This window comes from Opisthocomus hoazin, chromosome 7 (genome assembly GCF_030867145.1).
Source record: "Opisthocomus hoazin isolate bOpiHoa1 chromosome 7, bOpiHoa1.hap1, whole genome shotgun sequence".
Taxonomy (NCBI): Eukaryota; Metazoa; Chordata; class Aves; order Opisthocomiformes; family Opisthocomidae; genus Opisthocomus; species Opisthocomus hoazin.
In genome coordinates this window covers 16824433-16843868 of record NC_134420.1, presented here as the reverse complement: position 1 = coordinate 16843868, position 19436 = coordinate 16824433, and the positions used below count along the sequence as shown (strand labels likewise).

Here is a 19436-nt window from a genome sequence, read left to right as displayed (position 1 = left end):
TCCAGGAATACTGACAATATGCTGCTGTTTGTTTCACATGTTTCACGTGGGAGGCTCTGTCTCCCCAGATGACAAAACACACTTTTCCCCTCTTTTGTTAGTGACATGTATCACTCCCCTATTGATTACCCGTGGGGTTCTGAAGTGGCTCGTCACTTCCAAAGAGCTCAGGACTTGCAGGGGCTGCTCAACATGACGATGCAGTCAAAGGTTGTGCTCCTGAGGAGTGCTTTTGCCAGCCAAACAGCACCGAACAGCACCGAGGTCTCTGCGCTGTATTTATGGAATGCAACGCTGCCTTATTTTTGTGTTAACAAGTAATTGCTGTTTGAGCATGAGGTATCTCAGGCTGGTAATGAATGTTAAACAAAGTTTCTATGTTAGCATAACAGAAATGTAAGGAGCTGGATTCTTGTGTGTACTTTACAGGCAGTCCCAGTATTGAAGGCTAAGTAGAACTTATATTCTTTGCCAAATTCCTGCAAAATCAGCCAGGCTGGAAGAGGGTTCATGAAAATAAACAGACATCCAATCCTTACTGCAGACAGGTTTTAGCAATCCCTGGATTTCCAGTTTTTTGAGTGTGACAGAGAACTAGGAACAGGGTAGGGTGCCTTTTATACACCTTTTTCCTCCATCACTGTAAAAAGTGGTGAATAAGATAGTTTTATTCTAAAATCATGTTTAATGGGTGGTTTGGATTACTTCAGCAGTAATCATAAAGTATGGTGTGATCTAACAGGATCAATGACTGGGGGGTAGATGGAGATGGGTCAAATTTTGTTCTCAGTTACAGCAGTCTAAATAGACATGAAAGGCATTACACAGCAGTAAAAGTGAGCTGAATTTGCTCACTTTAGTGAAGCTAATACGTTTTCTGCATGCCTCTTGAGTTACTGCCTGGTTAGTTAAAAGGAGAAGTGTTCAAATATTGATCACAAAGACGTTGGGGATGAAGTAACATTTTAAAAATTAATGCCCATTTCTCATTTCCTAATGATCTCCACCTGTAACTTTAACCAGTCCTGGTTGGTAGGAGTGTAAGGCAGTTCAGGGTAACTTACATCCTAAACCATTAGAATTTTAGTCATGTTTAAAATCACTTTGTATGCTTTCATAGTCTTCAGTCATGACATGCAAACGTCACCTGCTTGTGCTTCTGATCCTGTTAAGGTTTGAAACGCCATTGAGAAAGACTGTGAGTTCTGTTAGCTGAAGGTATTAAAAAGAAATCAATCAAAGGTTCTAATTTGAAACAGCTCCCTGACCTAGAAGCTTAATATGACTGCAAATCAAGTCTAGTGCTTTTCCTCTCACTGGCGTTGAATGCGTGCATCTCAACCCAACTCCTTTATCGGTAACCTGAGCAGATCACTTGCAGACAAAAACCACAACTTGCTCCTTAAAGACAGGCCTGACGGACCCCATTTTTGCCTTGTTCTCACTTACTTAGGAATTGTATGCTTCTGTTAAAAAGAGGAAAACCATTTCTCAAGGCACAAAGGCTTCAGAGAAGAAAGCCTCTCAAAAAAGGTGCTCAGGCCTTTCACACTTGAAGAAGAAATACAGTAATCAACACTCACAAGTGACTGTGCGCGCACTGGGTATCCATACTCCCAGTTAAAACTCCCCTCTGATTTGTGATCAGCCGGTCCAACAGAAATGAAATGTCATCTAAATGTGGTTCTGTTTCTGGAAAACATTTTTTTCCTCTTCTTTAAGCAAAAGTTGCCATACACAGTTGTACTTAGTGAACTCAGGGTGGGGATGGTCTCTGTCTAAGCTAATAGTAGGAGCAATGAAGAACGATGCCACAGCAGGTCCCTCATGTCTGAGCCTACTACTTTAACCACAGCGCCATCCTGCTGCTCAAGCTCTGACCAATACTTTTGCAAAGAAAGGAGTGTGAATGCAGAGAGGACAAGGGAGAAGGGCTCACTACGATGTCTGCTGCTATCATGTTTTTCACATGTCATGCTTTCTTGTGAGGCTGCTGTTTTCCATCCATGTACGGACACGGTCCACAGCTCAACCAATGACTGATGTCTGCTGGCCCCATCAGAGAAGTCAGTGCTGAGACACTGTCCTATATGGCAACGTGGTTAGTTCTGACGTGGGAGTTTTTTGAGTCCTGTCTCTTAGAAGCCAGAATACAAACAGCAAGACTGGGCTGGGACTTTCCTTTCAGAAAGTCCTCTGTATTGCCTTAATCCTCCTATCAATGATTAACACTCTACTGATTAGGGATGTAAGGGATAACGATTATTACTGAACACAAAAAATAATACTTGGCATTTACATAGTGCTATTCAACTGCAAAGTGTTTTACATAATTAACCATGCTAGGATTGCCTGCTCTGCACCGCTGCAGTACTCTATTCCTAAATAGTTTTGAAAGATACATGTGAAAACCAATTATGCAGAGTGGTAAAAACGGATCCCTGGGAGCTCTTTGCTTTCCTCCTCAGTGCCCAGCACAGGGAGCATGGAGACTTTAACACTATGGTAGTGTCAAGACACCACATGGTAATTTCATAGTTGCCATGTTAGAAAACAGAGTGATTGTAACATGGCTGTACATGGCTTGTGAGATGGCACTTCCCTATTACCTTTTGGGATCCTAAGACCTAGCTAACAGCAGTCTCATCTGAAACTCGTAAGATGCCCTTTAAATAGGTTTCAAAGCCAAAGGAATCATTAAGACAACCGAGCACTATGTGTAGCACTACACAGACCACAGACTATTGAATCCTGCCTCAAACCCAAGCTTGTCACTGAACAAGACCATTTCTTTTAGACAACAAAACCCTGTCTTGACTTTAGAGAAAAAGAATCCACCATCCAGCCGTACAATGGCATCCTACCATCAGATATCTGTATCTTGAGGTTTTAGCTCTTGGATCAATTACAGAGCCCTTTTCCTTCAAAACGCTTTTCCCTTCCAGCTCTCTTTTTAAGAACTGCAATCACATCACTACTTCATCTTTTCCTGGTTATATAAAGCTTTTAAAATTTCTCATCATAATTTAAATATCAAAAATTCTCATTATTCTTTTACATCTCTTCGGAATCCAATTCAGCTTATGAACATCATGAAAAAATGTGACTAGGTAAACTAGACATAGTATATGTTGTTACAAATATTTTACAGAAAGGGGAGCAGAAGCATGGGATTTATATCTCACAAGTCCTCCAAATAATGCTTTTTCCCCCGCCTTTGCTATATGCTTTTAACAGTTCTTGGGGTGTCACTGAAACCAGACTAATATTTACTGCAAACATCTTCATATTAGTAATTTTTACTACATTTTTACTAAGCAGACTTAAGTTAGTGTAAAAGAGTAAAACTTCTAATACTGTTTGATATAAACAATGATACTAAAATTCTATCTACATTTCACATGGCTTACTCTTGGGCTAGCACTGCAAAATGCATTTCTCTTGCACTAATTGATGCCTTCTCATGATTTCATCATAGTACTGGAAGAGAAAAATATTAACAATATTGGAAGACACTGAGGCCTTTTAAAGGTAACCAAAGGAATCTTCCACGTGCAGTTGTTAGGATGCAGGACTGGAAAGCTCAATAGCTTGTTTGCTGGACCTGAGCTGTTTGTCTTTCACACACACTACTGTTGCTGTCAACCTACTGCACTCGATACAGACAGCTCCTACAGCCCAAAGGTGCACATGGAGTTTGGCCCACCAGTTCTTTTGTTCTGTTAGTGACCCCAAATTTTTAATTTCTCAGACCTCTTCTTAGCAACCTGCTGCTCCTGTTCTCTTCTGTCGTACAGAATAGTATATGTGAATCTTGACACTACCAGACTGAAAGATGTCCAGGATTTCAGCCCAAATGGCAATAGAAGAAGTAAAGGGTAAATGAGCGGCTTTATCATATCCGAATGTTGTAGGTAGGCCATTCATCATCTCAAATAGTTCATACAACCTTGGAAGCACTTGGAGAGGTTATCATCTTTGGCTGATTTAAGACATTTTCGGCTGAGACAAGACCAAGCCCTGCCTGTCTGTATCACGCTAGCACCTCTAGAGGAGAGTTTGAGAAAGCTACACAAGATTTTTTGAGTGAAGCCAAGGCAGTACAAGTGCTTCTTCCTAAAGCAGAAGAAAAGTTGGAACACTTTTCCTCATTCAAGAAGCAGAGAAAATCGTATCAAAAGATCATCCCCAAGAGAACTGATTGAACTGAATATGAAAAGAGGACAGAGCTGAAAACCCTGAACTGTCAGTGATGGTGTTTCCTCAGCAAGCCAGATGAGGATAAAAGCAGGAAGCCAGCTACAGTGATCACCAGTCCTTACGAGACCAACACTGGCAGAATCAGAAGGATGCAACAGTGGTCGCAACATAGCAAAAAGCATTCCCAGCCGATCTGCGATGGAGGATCACAGAATCACAGAATGGTAGGGGTTGGAAGGGACGTCTGGAGATCATCTAGTCCAAACCCCCTGCTAAAGAAGGTTCACCTACAGCAGGTTGCACAGGACTAGGTCCAGGTGGGTTTTGAGTATCTCCAGAGAAGGAGACTCCACAACCTCTCTGGGCAGCCTGTTCCAGTGGTTTGGATGACTGAATTCTACTGGGAGAAGTGTACTGACTGCAGGAGCGATTAGTAAGCACACCATGGCTGGTTTCTATTTTGACTATACTAGTGGAAACCAACAATAGCAACAAAAGGAGACAGGACAGAAATGAAAATCTCTTGAAGTGGTTCTTGGTTCTTACGCTACTGCTCTTCATTCCAACCTAAGCTGCCACTTTGACTTTAAAGAGAAGGTACTGTTTGTTTCCTGTCTGACCATCTCCTTCACACTCTACACAGCACAGACCTATATGATATTTAGGCATCAACAGAACATAAATTTTTAAAAGGAATAAGCTATCCTGGTCGAAGGAGAAATAAATAAAAATTACCATTTGTTACAAAACCCAGAGAATTTAGTTCCTTATGTGCTGACTGGGTGGGAGGAAGAGATTGGCTTACGATCTGGAGGTTTAATTAGGTTCACACCCAGAACATGCAGTTACAGAACCCAGGAGGAAGAAAAAAACAAACAAAAAATCTCAGACTTACATCTGTTTGAATGATGCTCCATGCATTAGTTAGGCCAATATTTCCATCTGTCCCATACAAATGAAGCCCTTTCTTCAGATCCCGCTGAGCATACTTGTCAATCTAAAACCAACAACAAAAGATACAAAACTCAGAATTTGCCGAGTATCACATTTCAGAATCAAAGTGCATGGAACAGGTAGATGTTGAGCAACAGTCCTATACTGAAATGAATAAAAAGTTAACCGACATTTCCTAAAGTCTTTCTCCAGTACAGCTGGTATCTATTACAGGTATCTGCATTTTGTAAAGAACACGAGGACTTCTTGTTCTGAGTTAATGTTCATATTTTCCATCACAGACCTCTCTTATCCCTTCTCACTTACCCACCAAAGTTCTACAGAGAGACTGGATTCAGTTTAATCACTCATTTTTCAAATGAGGCATATATATGAAAACATTCATCTACCCACAGCATTTCCTTTCAGCTTAATATCTTTAATTGCAACCAAGTACCCATCAGCATCTTCCACATGCTTCCTGGGAGATCAACAGCAGCATTAACACTGTACTGATGCTCTGAATTGTGTTCATTGTATCAGCCAGGGTACTCCACTTCTTACAGCAGGATGGACATAGTTATATTGAAGCAGCACAGAATGAGCTATCCAAAATTCAGGACAGACAGAATTTAAGAATTTAGTTACGAAATGGAGCTGTGCTTAAATAAATGCATTTTTGTTGATTTAATGAAAATACAAAGCTCTGCTTTAGAGGCTTTTGCAATTGAAGATGCTGCTTTCTTGTTGAGGGTCTCTGCTGGTAAAGCAGGCTATTGTTGGATCCACTGGTCACCACCTGATAGCACCCAAAATGACTGCAAGTGCCTCTCTCCCAGTCTCACCATACATACACATTTCCACAGAATCTAGCAAACACAAAAAAGGAAGTAAATAATAAAGGGATATTCACTGTTTTTCTGTTGTAAATGAAAAGCACTGAATAGTGCTGCTCAAATATGCTTGTATGTGCCCCCCTCCCCTGCACGCTTGTCGATGTTAGTGGTGTGTTCATCATTTTCTTCTCTACCAATCTGCTATAAATCTGACTGCAAAATACAGTGCCGCTCTGAGATTCTTCTGCTGCAACAGTCAAAAAGAAAACCGAACTTAAATTTACAGCTTGCTTCATGGGGACAGTCTCTTCCATACTGGACAACAGACAGACACGGTGTATTCTCTAGTGATTGCCCCCCTGACACTAGTCATTCCAGCTGAGGAGGGTCTGAAATGAAGTAACCAATGCTAATTTTGAGTTAACAGAGGGAACAAAGGTATTCTGCTTCTACCATACACTTGGAATTTCCTTCTGCTTTGTTCCGTCAGAAGTGTTTTCATTTGCTCCTGGAAACAAAAGTGGATGCAAAGCATCTTCCACAGTGTAAAAGAGGAATTTCTAACACATTACATCATAATTATTATGGAGTAAATGTAAAGTTACTCCACATTATAACTCCACGAAAAACTAAGACCTCAAAAGTTCATCGTGTGCAATAAGTCTCTGCTGTATGTTGTGCCTGGTCTCTCTGATTCTTTTGTTTCCTTCCTGAAAGTTTACCACCATCAAGCTGAGACACTAATAAAATAGCCTTGGGACAGTAAAAGAAGGATGTGCAACTTCATCTCAGCACCTTAACAGTCACACAAGCACTTTCCTGTGGATGACTGTCTTGAACAGTAAGTGCTGTTCTCCCACTGTAATTATCATGTAAGCTGCTTTTGACTTTACGCAGCGATTATACATAGTCACTAGTACGTTAATTAGAAGAGAAAACCAAAGCTGAAAGCTATCATTAAATTTAGAATTAGTTGAGAAAATTACAGGCAATAAATGATAAACTTACATGTGTGTGGGATTCCCAGCATGCAATTAAGGATTAGATTGAACTGGGTTTCAGCTCTTCACTAACCCTCAGCTCCCTGTGCCTCAATTGGACCTGCTGTGGTCTCAGGCAGAGTCATCAATTAGGATGGAAAGGCACGGTTGCGTTGCTAGTCTGAGAGAGACTTTGAAATTTACTTAGTATCCTAGAGAGGTAGTGAGGTAAATTAATTGTTGAAAAACTAGTTCTTATTCAGAAAGGGACAGAGGTGAAGAGGAACAGCATAGCCGAGGCCAGGTGGAGACAGATATCTAGCTAGTACATCTGTTGCCTTGAAGACAAAAGAGAAAAGTCTATTTGGAACATTAATTTCTCATCCTTGAGAAAATCTGCCCTGGAAAAAGAGAAAGCTATAAATCAGCCTACAGTTCATATCACCAGTAATCTGGAACCAGGGAGATAAGGTCAAATGAAAGAGCGATGCTTATCTGAAGGGCAAATGCCATGCTATAAAAAAGATGCAAAAAAAAAAGTTTGCGTTTCCTCACTCAAATTTTGCTTTGCAAACCAATCTTCATGTCCTGTTTGAGATCAATAATAATAACTACCTAATAAATTAGTAACTTACAATCAAAATTATTATAAAGTACTTCAAGATCAGGAACAACGTTTTGTTAGTACACATGGTCTCAAGAGATTGCCTCACCAAGCACTCCTGCTCTTCCTTTTACCTGGAGAAGATGCACTAGCAAGCAATATGCAAGCCTTCGCTTCCTCGCAAAATTAACCACTTTCCCCTGCACAAAGAGTGCAAGATCTTTATACTGGGAACACAACTGGCAACAGATTTCCATATTTCAGAAACTGAGTAAACAACAAAGCATTACTCAAGAAAGCAGGCACTATGTGACCAGTTGTCTCACTGCTATTTCAAAATGCCTCAATGTCAAGTCCCTCAACATCAAGTCATGCACACTGTACGACCCATTATTATTTGTTGGTTTAAAAAGAAAGTGCCTGTTTGAATCTTGCTTGGAAGAGCATGTAAGCTTTTTATAATCCCACACCATGTGTGTGTCTCATTTCCTTATCTCTCTCATCTCTACGCAGGCTGCAAATTTGGAAGAGGCATAGAGAACCTGTGAAACAGTATCGCCAGATTTATTTGCTTTTTTATTTCATGTCCACTGACTAGGGAAGGTATCTGGAAATCTCACATGTGCACACACACAGAGCTTTGTATTTATTGGAGTGATTGTAAAAGTAGGATTTTATATAGTTCTCCTTTACTAAAGTTTCTAACTGATCTTCTAACCAAAAGTGTGCTGTAAATGCACCGAGGAATGCTATTCTCTGAAGAGCAACTGATTTAAAACTTCTTTTTTACAGAGTTACTCCTTAAAGCATTCACATGCTCCTGTGTGTTTATGCTAGGGTCAAAAAGGTCTTTATCATCACCTAGAAATAGCCCTGTACAGCCAACCAAGCCTGCAGCCCTTTGGCAGCAGGAGAAAGGGGAAGCAGGTGTTGGCCTCTGGTCTCCTGTTACTTGAGTCTGCAGCTGAGGTACCAGCATGCACCTCCCACCGTTTGTGTCTCCCCTGCTTCTAGCCAGTTACATAGAGCCTTTTTTATTACTGTGCTATCTCGCGTGAATTAATCAGTCTTGATGTAGAAGTAGCCATGGACTTCTAAGAGCACAGATGATATTAAATGTGACCACTACTCTCATTCACGCTGCGAGGAGTTCAGTGTCTACGTGCAGTTCCATTAAAAGCACATTGACTTCTGCTTGAATAACCTGTGTACAAGGTTATAAGATGGATATTATTCCTCTAATTGAAGCACTGCTTGAAGCTCTAGACATATGATTCCCACTAGCTTTGACCAGAGAGGGGTAAGTAAAACTCAACACCTATTTGTGGAGCATAGCTGGCAAATGCTCCTCCAGGTCACTGTGTTTCCTGCTAACCTCAACTTTGTTTTTTCTTGAAAATATTTTTAAAACAGCAGGAACTTTTCAATATGTATATTGAATATTCTAATTGTATATTTGATTTAAATGAAAACTCACAAAACACCCCCAGTTGTCTCTTCTGCCTTCAATTTGATTTTTTCAGAAAATGATCTTTCTGAAAATGAAATGCTGCACCACAGTGATTCATCACGTCTCCTGACAAATGATCCCACCCATCATTCACCAATCTGTCAGCTTCTCTTGTTTGTCTCTGTGCTACAGTCCTCAGCTAGGCAAAATGTTTATCGCAAAACAGGGACTGTAAGTACTGTATTAAATATTCTGCAATTTGAATCTGCTGCTTTCTTCCATATGCAAGCCAGGCCCGTCACAAAGCACAACTCTATCTAGTGAAGGAGCACAATGAAGCATAATCAAAACTCTCAGCAGGCAAACTGTTACTCTAAATGAGATACCTATTTTTAGTCATGTGGAATACCAGAGATTTCCTTAAGAAGAAAGTTTCTGAAAGGTTAGGCAGTAAGTACCTTTTATCAATCTGAAAGTGAAGCAGAGGAAAATTCGTTTCCTCCTTGGGATTCACTGGTCAACAGATGAGAGGTGTAAGCTTCAAGCTGGCACCCCATCCGTGTCAATTCCTATGGCTTCTGGCTTCAGACACATTGGAGGCTTGTTCACGCTTATCAGCACTGTCGGATTTCAGTGGTGTTTCTACTAACATAAATTAAATGTGTTCTATTACTTAGTGTGGTAATCCACTACAATCCACGACTGCAAGGAAACCACTTCTTAGAGTGGGGCATGCATATTACTAGCACTTTACCTAAGGCAAGAGCCTGTTCCCACTGCAATGAGCACAAATACTTTCTCACTGATTTCCATTAGGCCCTAATATGGCTCTTAAATCTCTCATTGTCCTATTAAAAAGAATTTCTAAAAAATGCATACTGCACTAAGGTAGACAAGTCATGTCCAGAGAGCTTCAAGCAATGAAGGAAACTCAGTATTTGAACTAGAGAAGAGAAAGCTACAAAAGATGCAGCAGGACTGGACAGAAACTGCCACGGAGGTCAGGAAAAGTGGCTGGAAGCAGCTGATGCAGTGACAGAGAATGGGCAGGGACCTATCTGAGCCTCATCTAAACTACAGCTGTGACAAAATATCCCTCAAAAATAATCTTACTTAAGCCTGTGTATAAATTCAGGCCAAATTAAAAAGGGGTTCCTTCTTAATTTGTATTCCCTCGAGACAGCTACTTAAGCTGTAGCAATTTACATGTAAGGCTTGTTTTACTGTCAGCTTTGTCCCCTCATTGCTTTGGAAGTCTGGAGCCTTCAAGCAGAATTGTGGCTGGCTGACAAGCCCAGCTGCAGAAGCCAGCAGCCTTCACGAGGACCAAGAGCTGTCAGACTCCACCTTGCCTCCTTGAGTAAGACAACCTAGGAATAATTGAGGCTGAGATAAAACCTGTGTAACAGCAGCAACAACAAAAACCCTGCTTAGCACAGACACAGACATGCTGAAAGCACTACATAAACACTCTGTGCTGCAAAAACCCAGCGAGGTTCATAATGATTTCCACCTCTGTATTACAGATGAGGGGTTGCAGTAGCCTTACGAGTTCCTGGGGATGGTTTGACAGATCTCTCACGCTGTCTAAATGAAAGGCTTTGGAGTTCATCTGCTTACTGTTAAGGCATGAAACAGAAGACAAGTACTGCTCCCTGAGAAACCCAGTCCTGTAATTTTGCTGCTGATAAGGAGGAAGAAGTGCTTTGGAGCAAAACTTCCTGGGCAAACAAGAAAGTTGTATTTCTGCAGAACACAGGTATTATCAATATTTACAGCAAATATGACAGAAGACTTTGATTAAACTGAAGCTATACTAGTACTGAAGATGCAAAGTCCTTGCACTGTCCCAGCACACTGAGAGGGAAGGTGGCTTTGCTGTAAATCCCTCTGGAAGAAAGGCCAAAAGAAGGCTCTTGGGGAGATCCTTATTAACTCCTTTTCAACTTGCTGACAGCATGAGATGTCACTTGGATTCCGGCACTGCCCTTAGGCAAAGGCCAGAGGATGCCAGCAGCATCCCCAGCTTTCTAACCGGCAGATAAATGGAGACTTGTAATTTCAAGCCTCAGTGCTTCCCTACCACATCGTGAACAAAATTTCAACCCAACAAGCCCCCTAAACTGGACAAAGCCTCTCAGCAGCACTTCAATATAGGTAAGTAAATATTCCTGACCTTTCTGGTGATTGCTTCCCCAACCTCTGTGCCTCTCCAACAGAACAGGAGAGGCTGTAAGGAAATGACAAAATATCCAACAGTTTCCCACCGGGCAAAACTTTTAATTTAATGCCTTGATAATTATTCTCTACGAATAGCAGGAAGTGGGAAATTGAATGTAAACAGAAAGTGCCTAATCTGTAAGGTCATTTGTGGAAGCCCTCTTGCCTGCTAAGAAGAGATGAGATTGACTGTACCAACAGGTAAGGCTTATTTTAAATGAGATGTCCCCAAGCCTGTCTATAAGAAGCTGAGAGCAGTACATGCTCTTCTCACCACTGAAATCTTCCTTATACCATCTGCCTACGAATAGAAATCTTGTAAGACTTTAGTAAGACATTGCATGAGTTTCGCTGATGCTTGGCAGTTAAGGGACAATATACTAATTTCTTGTCAGTGTCATCAGTGTTACACAGTATCTCCAGACGCTTTGCTCAGCTCTGTGGGATTCCCTCTTCCTCACTTCCTCTCCAAATGTGAAACAACTCCAGGACATAACATTTTTTTGTAATTGCTTCCTCAAACACAGTAAACCACTTGCTCAGTGAATTCTCTTTTCCGAGTTTGACTGCAAAAGCCTCTGTCAGGAGTCAAACATTTTATGAATCTTCCAAACATCAATAAGTTAGTTGAAATGCTTATGGGGTCTAGCAGTGTTTGATACCAAGAGAGATGCACTGGCACTGGCTGTGTAACTTCAGAGGAAAAGTGGAGAGTACAGGAACAGAAGATAGTAGGAAATGGTCTGGGAGTGGGAAGAAGAATGAACATTTATGAAACGTGCTGGCTTGGGTCAAGTGAGGTGAGACCTTTGAGCTGTGCCACAGGCTTCCTACCTAGTCTTGAAAAGTCACTGTTTCTCTTGTGTTTCAGTTCTCTATTTGTAAAAAACGGGAACAACCTGACTCCACTCATACCATAAAACTAATAATATAATTTGAACTAGGTATTTGAATACCAAACACAACTTGGGACATTAAGCCCTGCAGCAGAATGTGAGACAAGCAATGCAGTTGCTAACCTGGGAGGGTCAGTAACCCTCCTGGCACTGAGAGGGTAAAACTGACTTCATCAGGAAGCAAAAGGAAGGACAAATACGTCTTGCATTGGCCTCAAGCAGGCAGCTAGTGAAACTACAAGAGTCTGCCAGCCATGCACTCTGACAAGAACTAAGAAGTTGCAACAGCTTTAATAACAAAAAGCTAATATGAAAATCAAAGACCTCGGGTTTTTCAAATAATTTTTTCCTGGGTCCATGATTTGTGCATACAATTAATTGCAGTTTCAGTCACTGTCTTCCACCCACAAGCACCTGCTTGTGCTCAAATGCACACATCAAGGCACCTGACATGGCAGACAGCTGAGGCTGCAAGAAAGAAGCCATCAAAACACTCCGGTAATATTCATACTATTAAAATCATAACAAATCCCAACAGCAGCTTTAGTGCCACTTCGTTTTAAACAAGAGATTACAAGTATGACAAGTCACTAGCCTCTGCAACTCAAAATTTTTCATGCAAAAGCAAATTCAAATGTTTTCAGTGAACTGTACCTGATTTTGTCCAGATGATTCCTTCAAAGTCTAAGGGACACACAGGCACTGTTCCGTATAAAGTGAATGTTTAGCTTCCTATCATTGCTGGTATAAGGGGAAAGTACACTTTTCTATAGCCAGAGAGGTCACTGCTATCTAACCCGTTCTTATGCACAGCAACAGCTGAATGACTTGTGCACCAAGGCCCCAAGCCTGTTTAAATAAAGTACATCATAACTAGCTCAGAGATACGGGCTCAAAATGTTAAGGTGCAGCTATGCACATTCTTTGCTTGCATAGAGAACAAAGGCAACAGCACAGCTGACTGTGTATTTAAGAGGATGCATACATCCAGCTCTCTGTCTTCTATGGCACCCTGTATATGGGCACTTCCCAATGAGATAGTCCTAGGCCTCCTTAAAAAAAAGGTTTCTTTTTAGTGAACCTAGGAATAAAAACTTTAAATATGAATTCTTGGCTTGTTGCTTCTTGTTTCAAAGGTGTTTGAATGCTGCAGCAAACATGGAGAAAGTGCTGGGTAAAAGTAGGCAGGTAAATCAAATCAATTACATACACAAAAGGCTGACACTGCAAATTAATTACCAAAATATGAAGTCAATTCTTCTTGGACATCACGCACCTCAAGTGACAAAAGCCTCACCAGCATGTTGGAGGAATTTCAGGTGAGTGAAAACTGAAGTGCATGTTTTTTGTGACATCCCTAATTATTTACACAGCATTCACACTGTAGAAGGAACATTTTGTTTACATATAAATAAGCTCTTCTTCAGATTATTAAGCTGATTGGGAAAAAATGACACCAACATCCTCAACAGCCTTGACACCAGCAAAGTTGGGTGCCATTGTGACCTAACATTGCCATTTCTTTTCCAGAATGAAACTCCCTTTGTAGTAGGTTTTGTCCACATACTTGCTCCAAAGATGACTGACACAAAAGAGCTTCTATGTCCTTTCTCCAGTTAGGTAGTCCACCAACTGCTGCTGTCAGCAATGCTCCTCCGTCCTCACACATCAGCCTTGTGTCCCACAGATCTCACAACCTATCCTCCAAGCCCTTGTCCTCTTCCTGTGCCACCCCTCCTACTCACTCGAATCATCTTTCCCCAGACATGGTCCTGTAAGAGTCATTCCTTTCCTGCATCTCCCAATAAACGGTAATTTTGCTTTGATCTCTAGTGGCTACAGGACCACACCCGTGCCAGTGTGTAAAGATGCCTCTGAGCTACGCTCGTGTATTGAAATCCCACGTACACTGAATTCAGCCCAGAAGAAAAGGGAAATTCCCATTCTTTCAAAACCTATGCTTACATTGAGAATGTGAGAATATTGCCAGGATATCCGTATTCAACCTCTCTGCCTTTTTTTTTTTTTTAACAAAAAGATAACCACTTTCATTTGTCCTCAACAACCATCAGCATAACCTCAGATAAATAAATTGGGAAGGATGCTAATTAACATGATACATGCTGTTGAGCCTTTGCCTGCCAAGAGACATGAAAGATGGGTTTCATTTGCGTTTCAAGTGCTAATAACCTGTTATCTCTATCTATACAGATAAAAAAAAAAAGGGCAAAAAAACCCCCAACCACCTAGGGATGCTCTGCAATAGAGCTTGAGATCCAATTAGCTACCACAGAGGCTTCAGGACGTGCAGAGGCAAATCAAAGCAGGGAGACAAGACACTGTTCTTGTAGGAACTAATGACCGTTGTGTGATTATGTATTAGGCAGAGCAGTTACACGGGACACAGACTCCTTCGCAGATGCTGTGATCTGGGAAAGGGGAAGCCAGCAGTTTACTCACAGAGATGAAGGACTTGGCCATTTGCCCACTAAGCCATTTGCTGCAGCCATCCCATGGGATCAACCTTTGCTTGAATTATTTACAATACTCATTTACTTAGTTTAAAGGTGAATGAGAGAGCTTTCAAATAAGAGTGAGCTCTTCTAAAATATCAGGGGAGGAGGGACAGCAAAGACAAACCATACCCTATGCTCCAAACGGTGGTAAGAGAAGATGAATGAGTTCCACAAACCATGTAAGTGTGGGCTATCTGCAATCCATTTACCCAAATAACTTAAGTTCATTGCCTTGCTGTGGAAGGAAAATATAAGCCAAAATACAGAATTTGTCCATTGTCGCAAGGTAAATACATCCCTGCAAAAAGCAAAACAATTACACCCTAACTAGATCAGGCCTCCGGTGACACCTGAACCTTGCTGGGGGCCATGGGAGGGGTATGCAAGGTCCCCATGGTTAATCACAGGCATTGGCATTGCCACCTCTTGGTGGCAGAGCCACTCTGCTGAACACAGGGCTGTCAGCTCCACCCGCTACTAGGGACGATGAGGGTAAACTGTAAAGTTGGGGAGACGGCTGGTTAAATCATGGCCTCGAGGGAAGAAATTTTCTCCATTCCTTAGAATAAGGGGAACAAATGCCTGCTGCTAAGCCACCTTTCTCTGTGATGGAACTAAAAGACCCATTAAAAATCAAACTAAACCAGCCCACTGAAGGGTTAAAATCTGTTGTTCTGCCTGGAGAAACTTGCCTGGAAAGAGCAATTCTGTGGAAACACACTGAAGAAGCTGTGTCTTCCTAGATCCAGGGAATGTTAATCCTTAGGGGAAAGTGAGACGTGCACACAGCCCGCTTTATTATTCTTAAGATACGCTTTCACTGAAATTCACTCATTTTAAGTAAATAATGTTGTGAGGAGAACTACCATTATTGCCCTTGGAGGAAACAGAGCAGCAGGTGAAGTCAGGCTCACTACAGCAAGCTTGATGCCTGCTGTGGGGTGATCTCTGCTCAGCCTGAAAGTGGGAGAAGTGCAGAAGGCACCCCCAGAGAGAGAGGGCAGCACAAATCGTAGATCCAAGGAAGAGACAGAGGGCTTTGGAGGGACATCTAGCTACTTCACGGAAACTCAGCAAGACCATTGGAAGAGTAGTCTGGCTTATTTTGAAGAAAATGGGACAGGATCTCAATATCCTTCTGGTTAAACACCAGAGAAGGTAATTATCTCCTTACCTATATTTTCTTCCTTGAAAATACATTCTTTTCTTCCAATCACATAGACACGTGCACTTGCAAGAAGCACAGGTTATGCTAAATGCCAGCTCCTCAGACAGTACAAATCTGCCTGGCTCCACTAAAGTCAATGGAGTTGCTCACCTTTCTAGCAAGTTGGCATTGTCACATGGTGTCTCCAGTGGCTCAAAACCATGTTTCTATTAGGGTACATGCATGCTTGTAAACTGTTCTCTCTCCAGAACAACATCTCTGACACCATGGGAGTTCTGACCTTCAGCAACTGGAATTATGTCCTGGGTTTGGCCAGGACAGGGTTAATTTTCACCGGACTCCAGGAAGGGGCACAGCCGGGGGTTGGGGGCTGACCCCACCTGGCCAAACAGAGCCCGGTATTCCATACCATGTGACGTCACACTGGGTTCCGGGGGGGGGGGGGGGGGGGGGGGTGGCGCGGCAGGGACTCACTCGCGGCTTGTCGGGGCACAGCGCCGGTCCTGTTCGGGAGAGCGGCTGTCTGGGTCGTGCGGTTCGTTGTTGTGTTTTCTTCTTATTTGTACCGTTGTTGTTGCTGTTCCCTCTGTTTGCTGTTCTGTTAAACTGCCCTCATCCCGAACCCACCAGTTTCTGCCTGTTTCTTTTTTCATTCTGCTCCGCACACCGGCGGGGGGAGGGGCGGCCACGTGGCGCTTTTGTTGCCGGCGGCAGCCGAAACCAAGACATTAATTTGGCGCCCAAGCATGGGGCAGGGATAACGGCAGGGCTGAGCAGCGGGTGTTAAAACTGCTTTCTTAGATTTTGTTAAATTTTGTTACAGGCATTTTTCTGTGTTAGTTAAACAGTCGCCGGTAAAAATGTTGCTGACTTTGTTCAGATGGCTGTGGTTTTTGAACCCTGATTTGCAGTATGTGTTTACTGCCATGCTGTTCATCATCACTGGAAAAAGAATTAAGATGATGATTTTGCTGTACTGTACTATATCGACTTATGATATGATAACGTCACTGTGCATGAAATTAGTCTTGTATTTGCACGCGGCACTGCGGTCATTTCCATACCTCGGATCCTATGTCTTAGAATTTGTTAATAATCAAACCCAGCCTGTGGGGAAAACCGGAGGGGATACCTTCCCCCACTCTTTCGCCCCCCCTCTCTCCCTCAGGCTGGTCCTAAAGGCTTTTGAGAATTTCGAGTACCCCTGGGATGCTCAGGCCAGCGGGTTTCTATTGTTATGCCTCCTGAATGGGTTTCAGCTTTTGTTTAGGGTTAAACAAGTGGTTAAGAACATTGTGCAGAGACCTGCCCCGGGGCTGGATAGCTGTGAGTGGCTGGGTGTGTGGGACAGCACGGGCAAGTACCTATGGCAGTGGGCACCACCGGTGTTCTAAAAAAACTCACCCCTGAACAAATACAGAATCCAGACAGTCAGTAAAATATCTGCAAAAAGTGTGCTGCCACCCGGGGAACTCCAGAGAGACACAAATCACTGCAACGTGCTGGGGTCTGGCCCACGCCTACCGAGCTGCCCTGTTCAACACTGTTCAGTGCCCTAAAGGGGAAAGAGGGGGAAACGAAGCGGCAGGCGCTGCGACTGGCGTTGCCCCCCCAGCCGGCCCTGCAGCCCCTCCAGCCCAGCAGGCAGTCACAGCCCCCCAGACCAGCACCGCCGCTGCCACAGCTGCAGGGTCTGCCTCGGTTTCCCTGGCAGGCACAGCAGCTACTCCAGCCCCAGTTCCAGCTGCAGGCATCACGGCTGAGCCCAATGACCAACCTGTGCCAGTAGTGTAACCACGGTGATGGAATTAGTTAATCATAAAGCACGAACAATGCTGCTATGTCCCTTGTACAGCCCTGCCCATCTGGACATTAGGTCTGGGAACAGAGGGTTTAGTCCCTAGGTAATCATTAATGTTAAACAATAATGGTGAAGGGGGATTTTTAATAGAAATAGCGTTACCAAATGATTGCAGGTGTATTTGTGGTACCTATCTATTGTGTGAATTAATTGAAGCAAAAAGTCATACATCTCTCCCCAAAGAAGTTACTTTTAATTAAAACCAGCAGGTGCCTAGAACTGGTCAAGATGACCCATGCCACAGGGACAAGAGCCAGAAGAGGACTGAGTTTGCGCAAAAACTGTGATGAAGAGGATAAGCCTTCATCTTAGGACCCCCGACGACCACCACTAGGAGGCACTGCGCAAGTGCGGGTGGGAGGAGTGTATGAAAATGGACTGATTTGACTATGAAAGAAAGGGCTTATGTAATCAGATGAATATGTATATTTTGATCTATATAAACTGCACGGAAAGGGTATGGGGTATGCACGTTCGGCGGAATTATCCCCCGTGCATCCGACGTCGCAATAAAGAATGCCTGCCTTTTAACACTACATTGGTGTTACGAGGTTTTATTCCCGGATTTTCGGTGACAGTAGCAGTCGCCCCTGTAAAACTAAAGAAACACACAAATAGAGCACATCGCTCCGGGAGGGATGACGATGGGCCAGGGTCATCGCGGGAGATGACAGAGATCATCACCCGGTCCCTGTCCCTGGGTGAGCTGCGACACATGCAGAAAGATTTCAGCCGCCACCCAGGCGAGCACATTGTCACCTGGCTGCTGTGGTGCTGGGATAACGGGGCCAGCAGCTTGGAGTTAGAGGGCAAGGAAGCCAAGCAGCTGGGATCCCTGGCCAGGGATGGGGGCATTGACAAGGCCATTGGGAAAAAAGGAACAAGTCCTCAGCCTCTGGAGGAGACTTCTGTCAGGTGTGAGGGAGAGATACCCCTTCAGTGAGGATTTTGTATGTTATCCTAGCAAGTGGACCAATATGGAAAAGGGTATTCAGTACTTGAGGGAATTAGCTGTGTGGGAGCTGGTTTATAATGAACCAGATGATGAGCAGTTACCCACAGACCCAGATGAAGTCCAGTGCACAGCATCTATGTGGAGGAACTTTGTGCGGAGCGCACCCTCCTCATATGCCAACTCACTGGCAGTTGTAAACTGGAAGGGTAAGGAGGCACCAACAGTGGATGAGGTGGCTGTCAGACTCCGGCAATATGAGGAAAGTCTCTCTTCCTCCCTTGTCTCAGCTGTGGAGAAACTGGCCCAGGAGGTGTGGCAAATCAAAGAGAACATGTCCTACTCCCCACCTGTACGGGCCAGTGTCTCAGCTATTAGGGGCAAGCATTTCTCTGCTCACGAGAGGGAATACAGAGGCTACACACCACGGGGCACCCTGTGGTTTTACCTGCGTGACCACGGAGAGGACATGAGGAAATGGGATGGAAAACCCAACTCAAGTCTAGAGGCACGAGTACGTGAGTTGCAAGGTAAAACAATCACAAAAGGGGATTCTGTTAGGAAAAATGCCGCTCCAGTTTCCAGCAGCCAGCTCTCCAGACCAGGTAGACAGTTTGACCTTGATTCCGATCCTCTGGAGGGGACCTCCAAGTCATTCTTACAGCAGGTGAGCAGCAAATTCTCTGACCAGGATTAGAGGGGCCCTGCCTCCACCCAGGTGGAGGAAAGGGACAACCACGTTTATTGGACGGTGTAGATTCGGTGGCCTGGCATGTCAGATCCACAAGAGTATAAAGCTCTAGTGGACACTGGTGCACAG

General features: G+C 43.3%; 1 protein-coding gene across 3 annotated transcripts in view; it reads right to left on the bottom strand.

The window, feature by feature from the left end:
* TSPAN4 (tetraspanin 4) overlaps nt 1–19436 on the bottom strand; it is a 365256-nt gene that overhangs the window by 17121 nt on the left and 328699 nt on the right. For all 3 annotated transcript variants that reach the window (XM_075425480.1, XM_075425479.1, XM_009931527.2), the window contains one exon: nt 5096–5197. In XM_075425480.1, coding sequence (XP_075281595.1) covers nt 5096–5197 — 102 coding nt within the window. The remainder of the gene's footprint in view (nt 1–5095; nt 5198–19436) is intronic.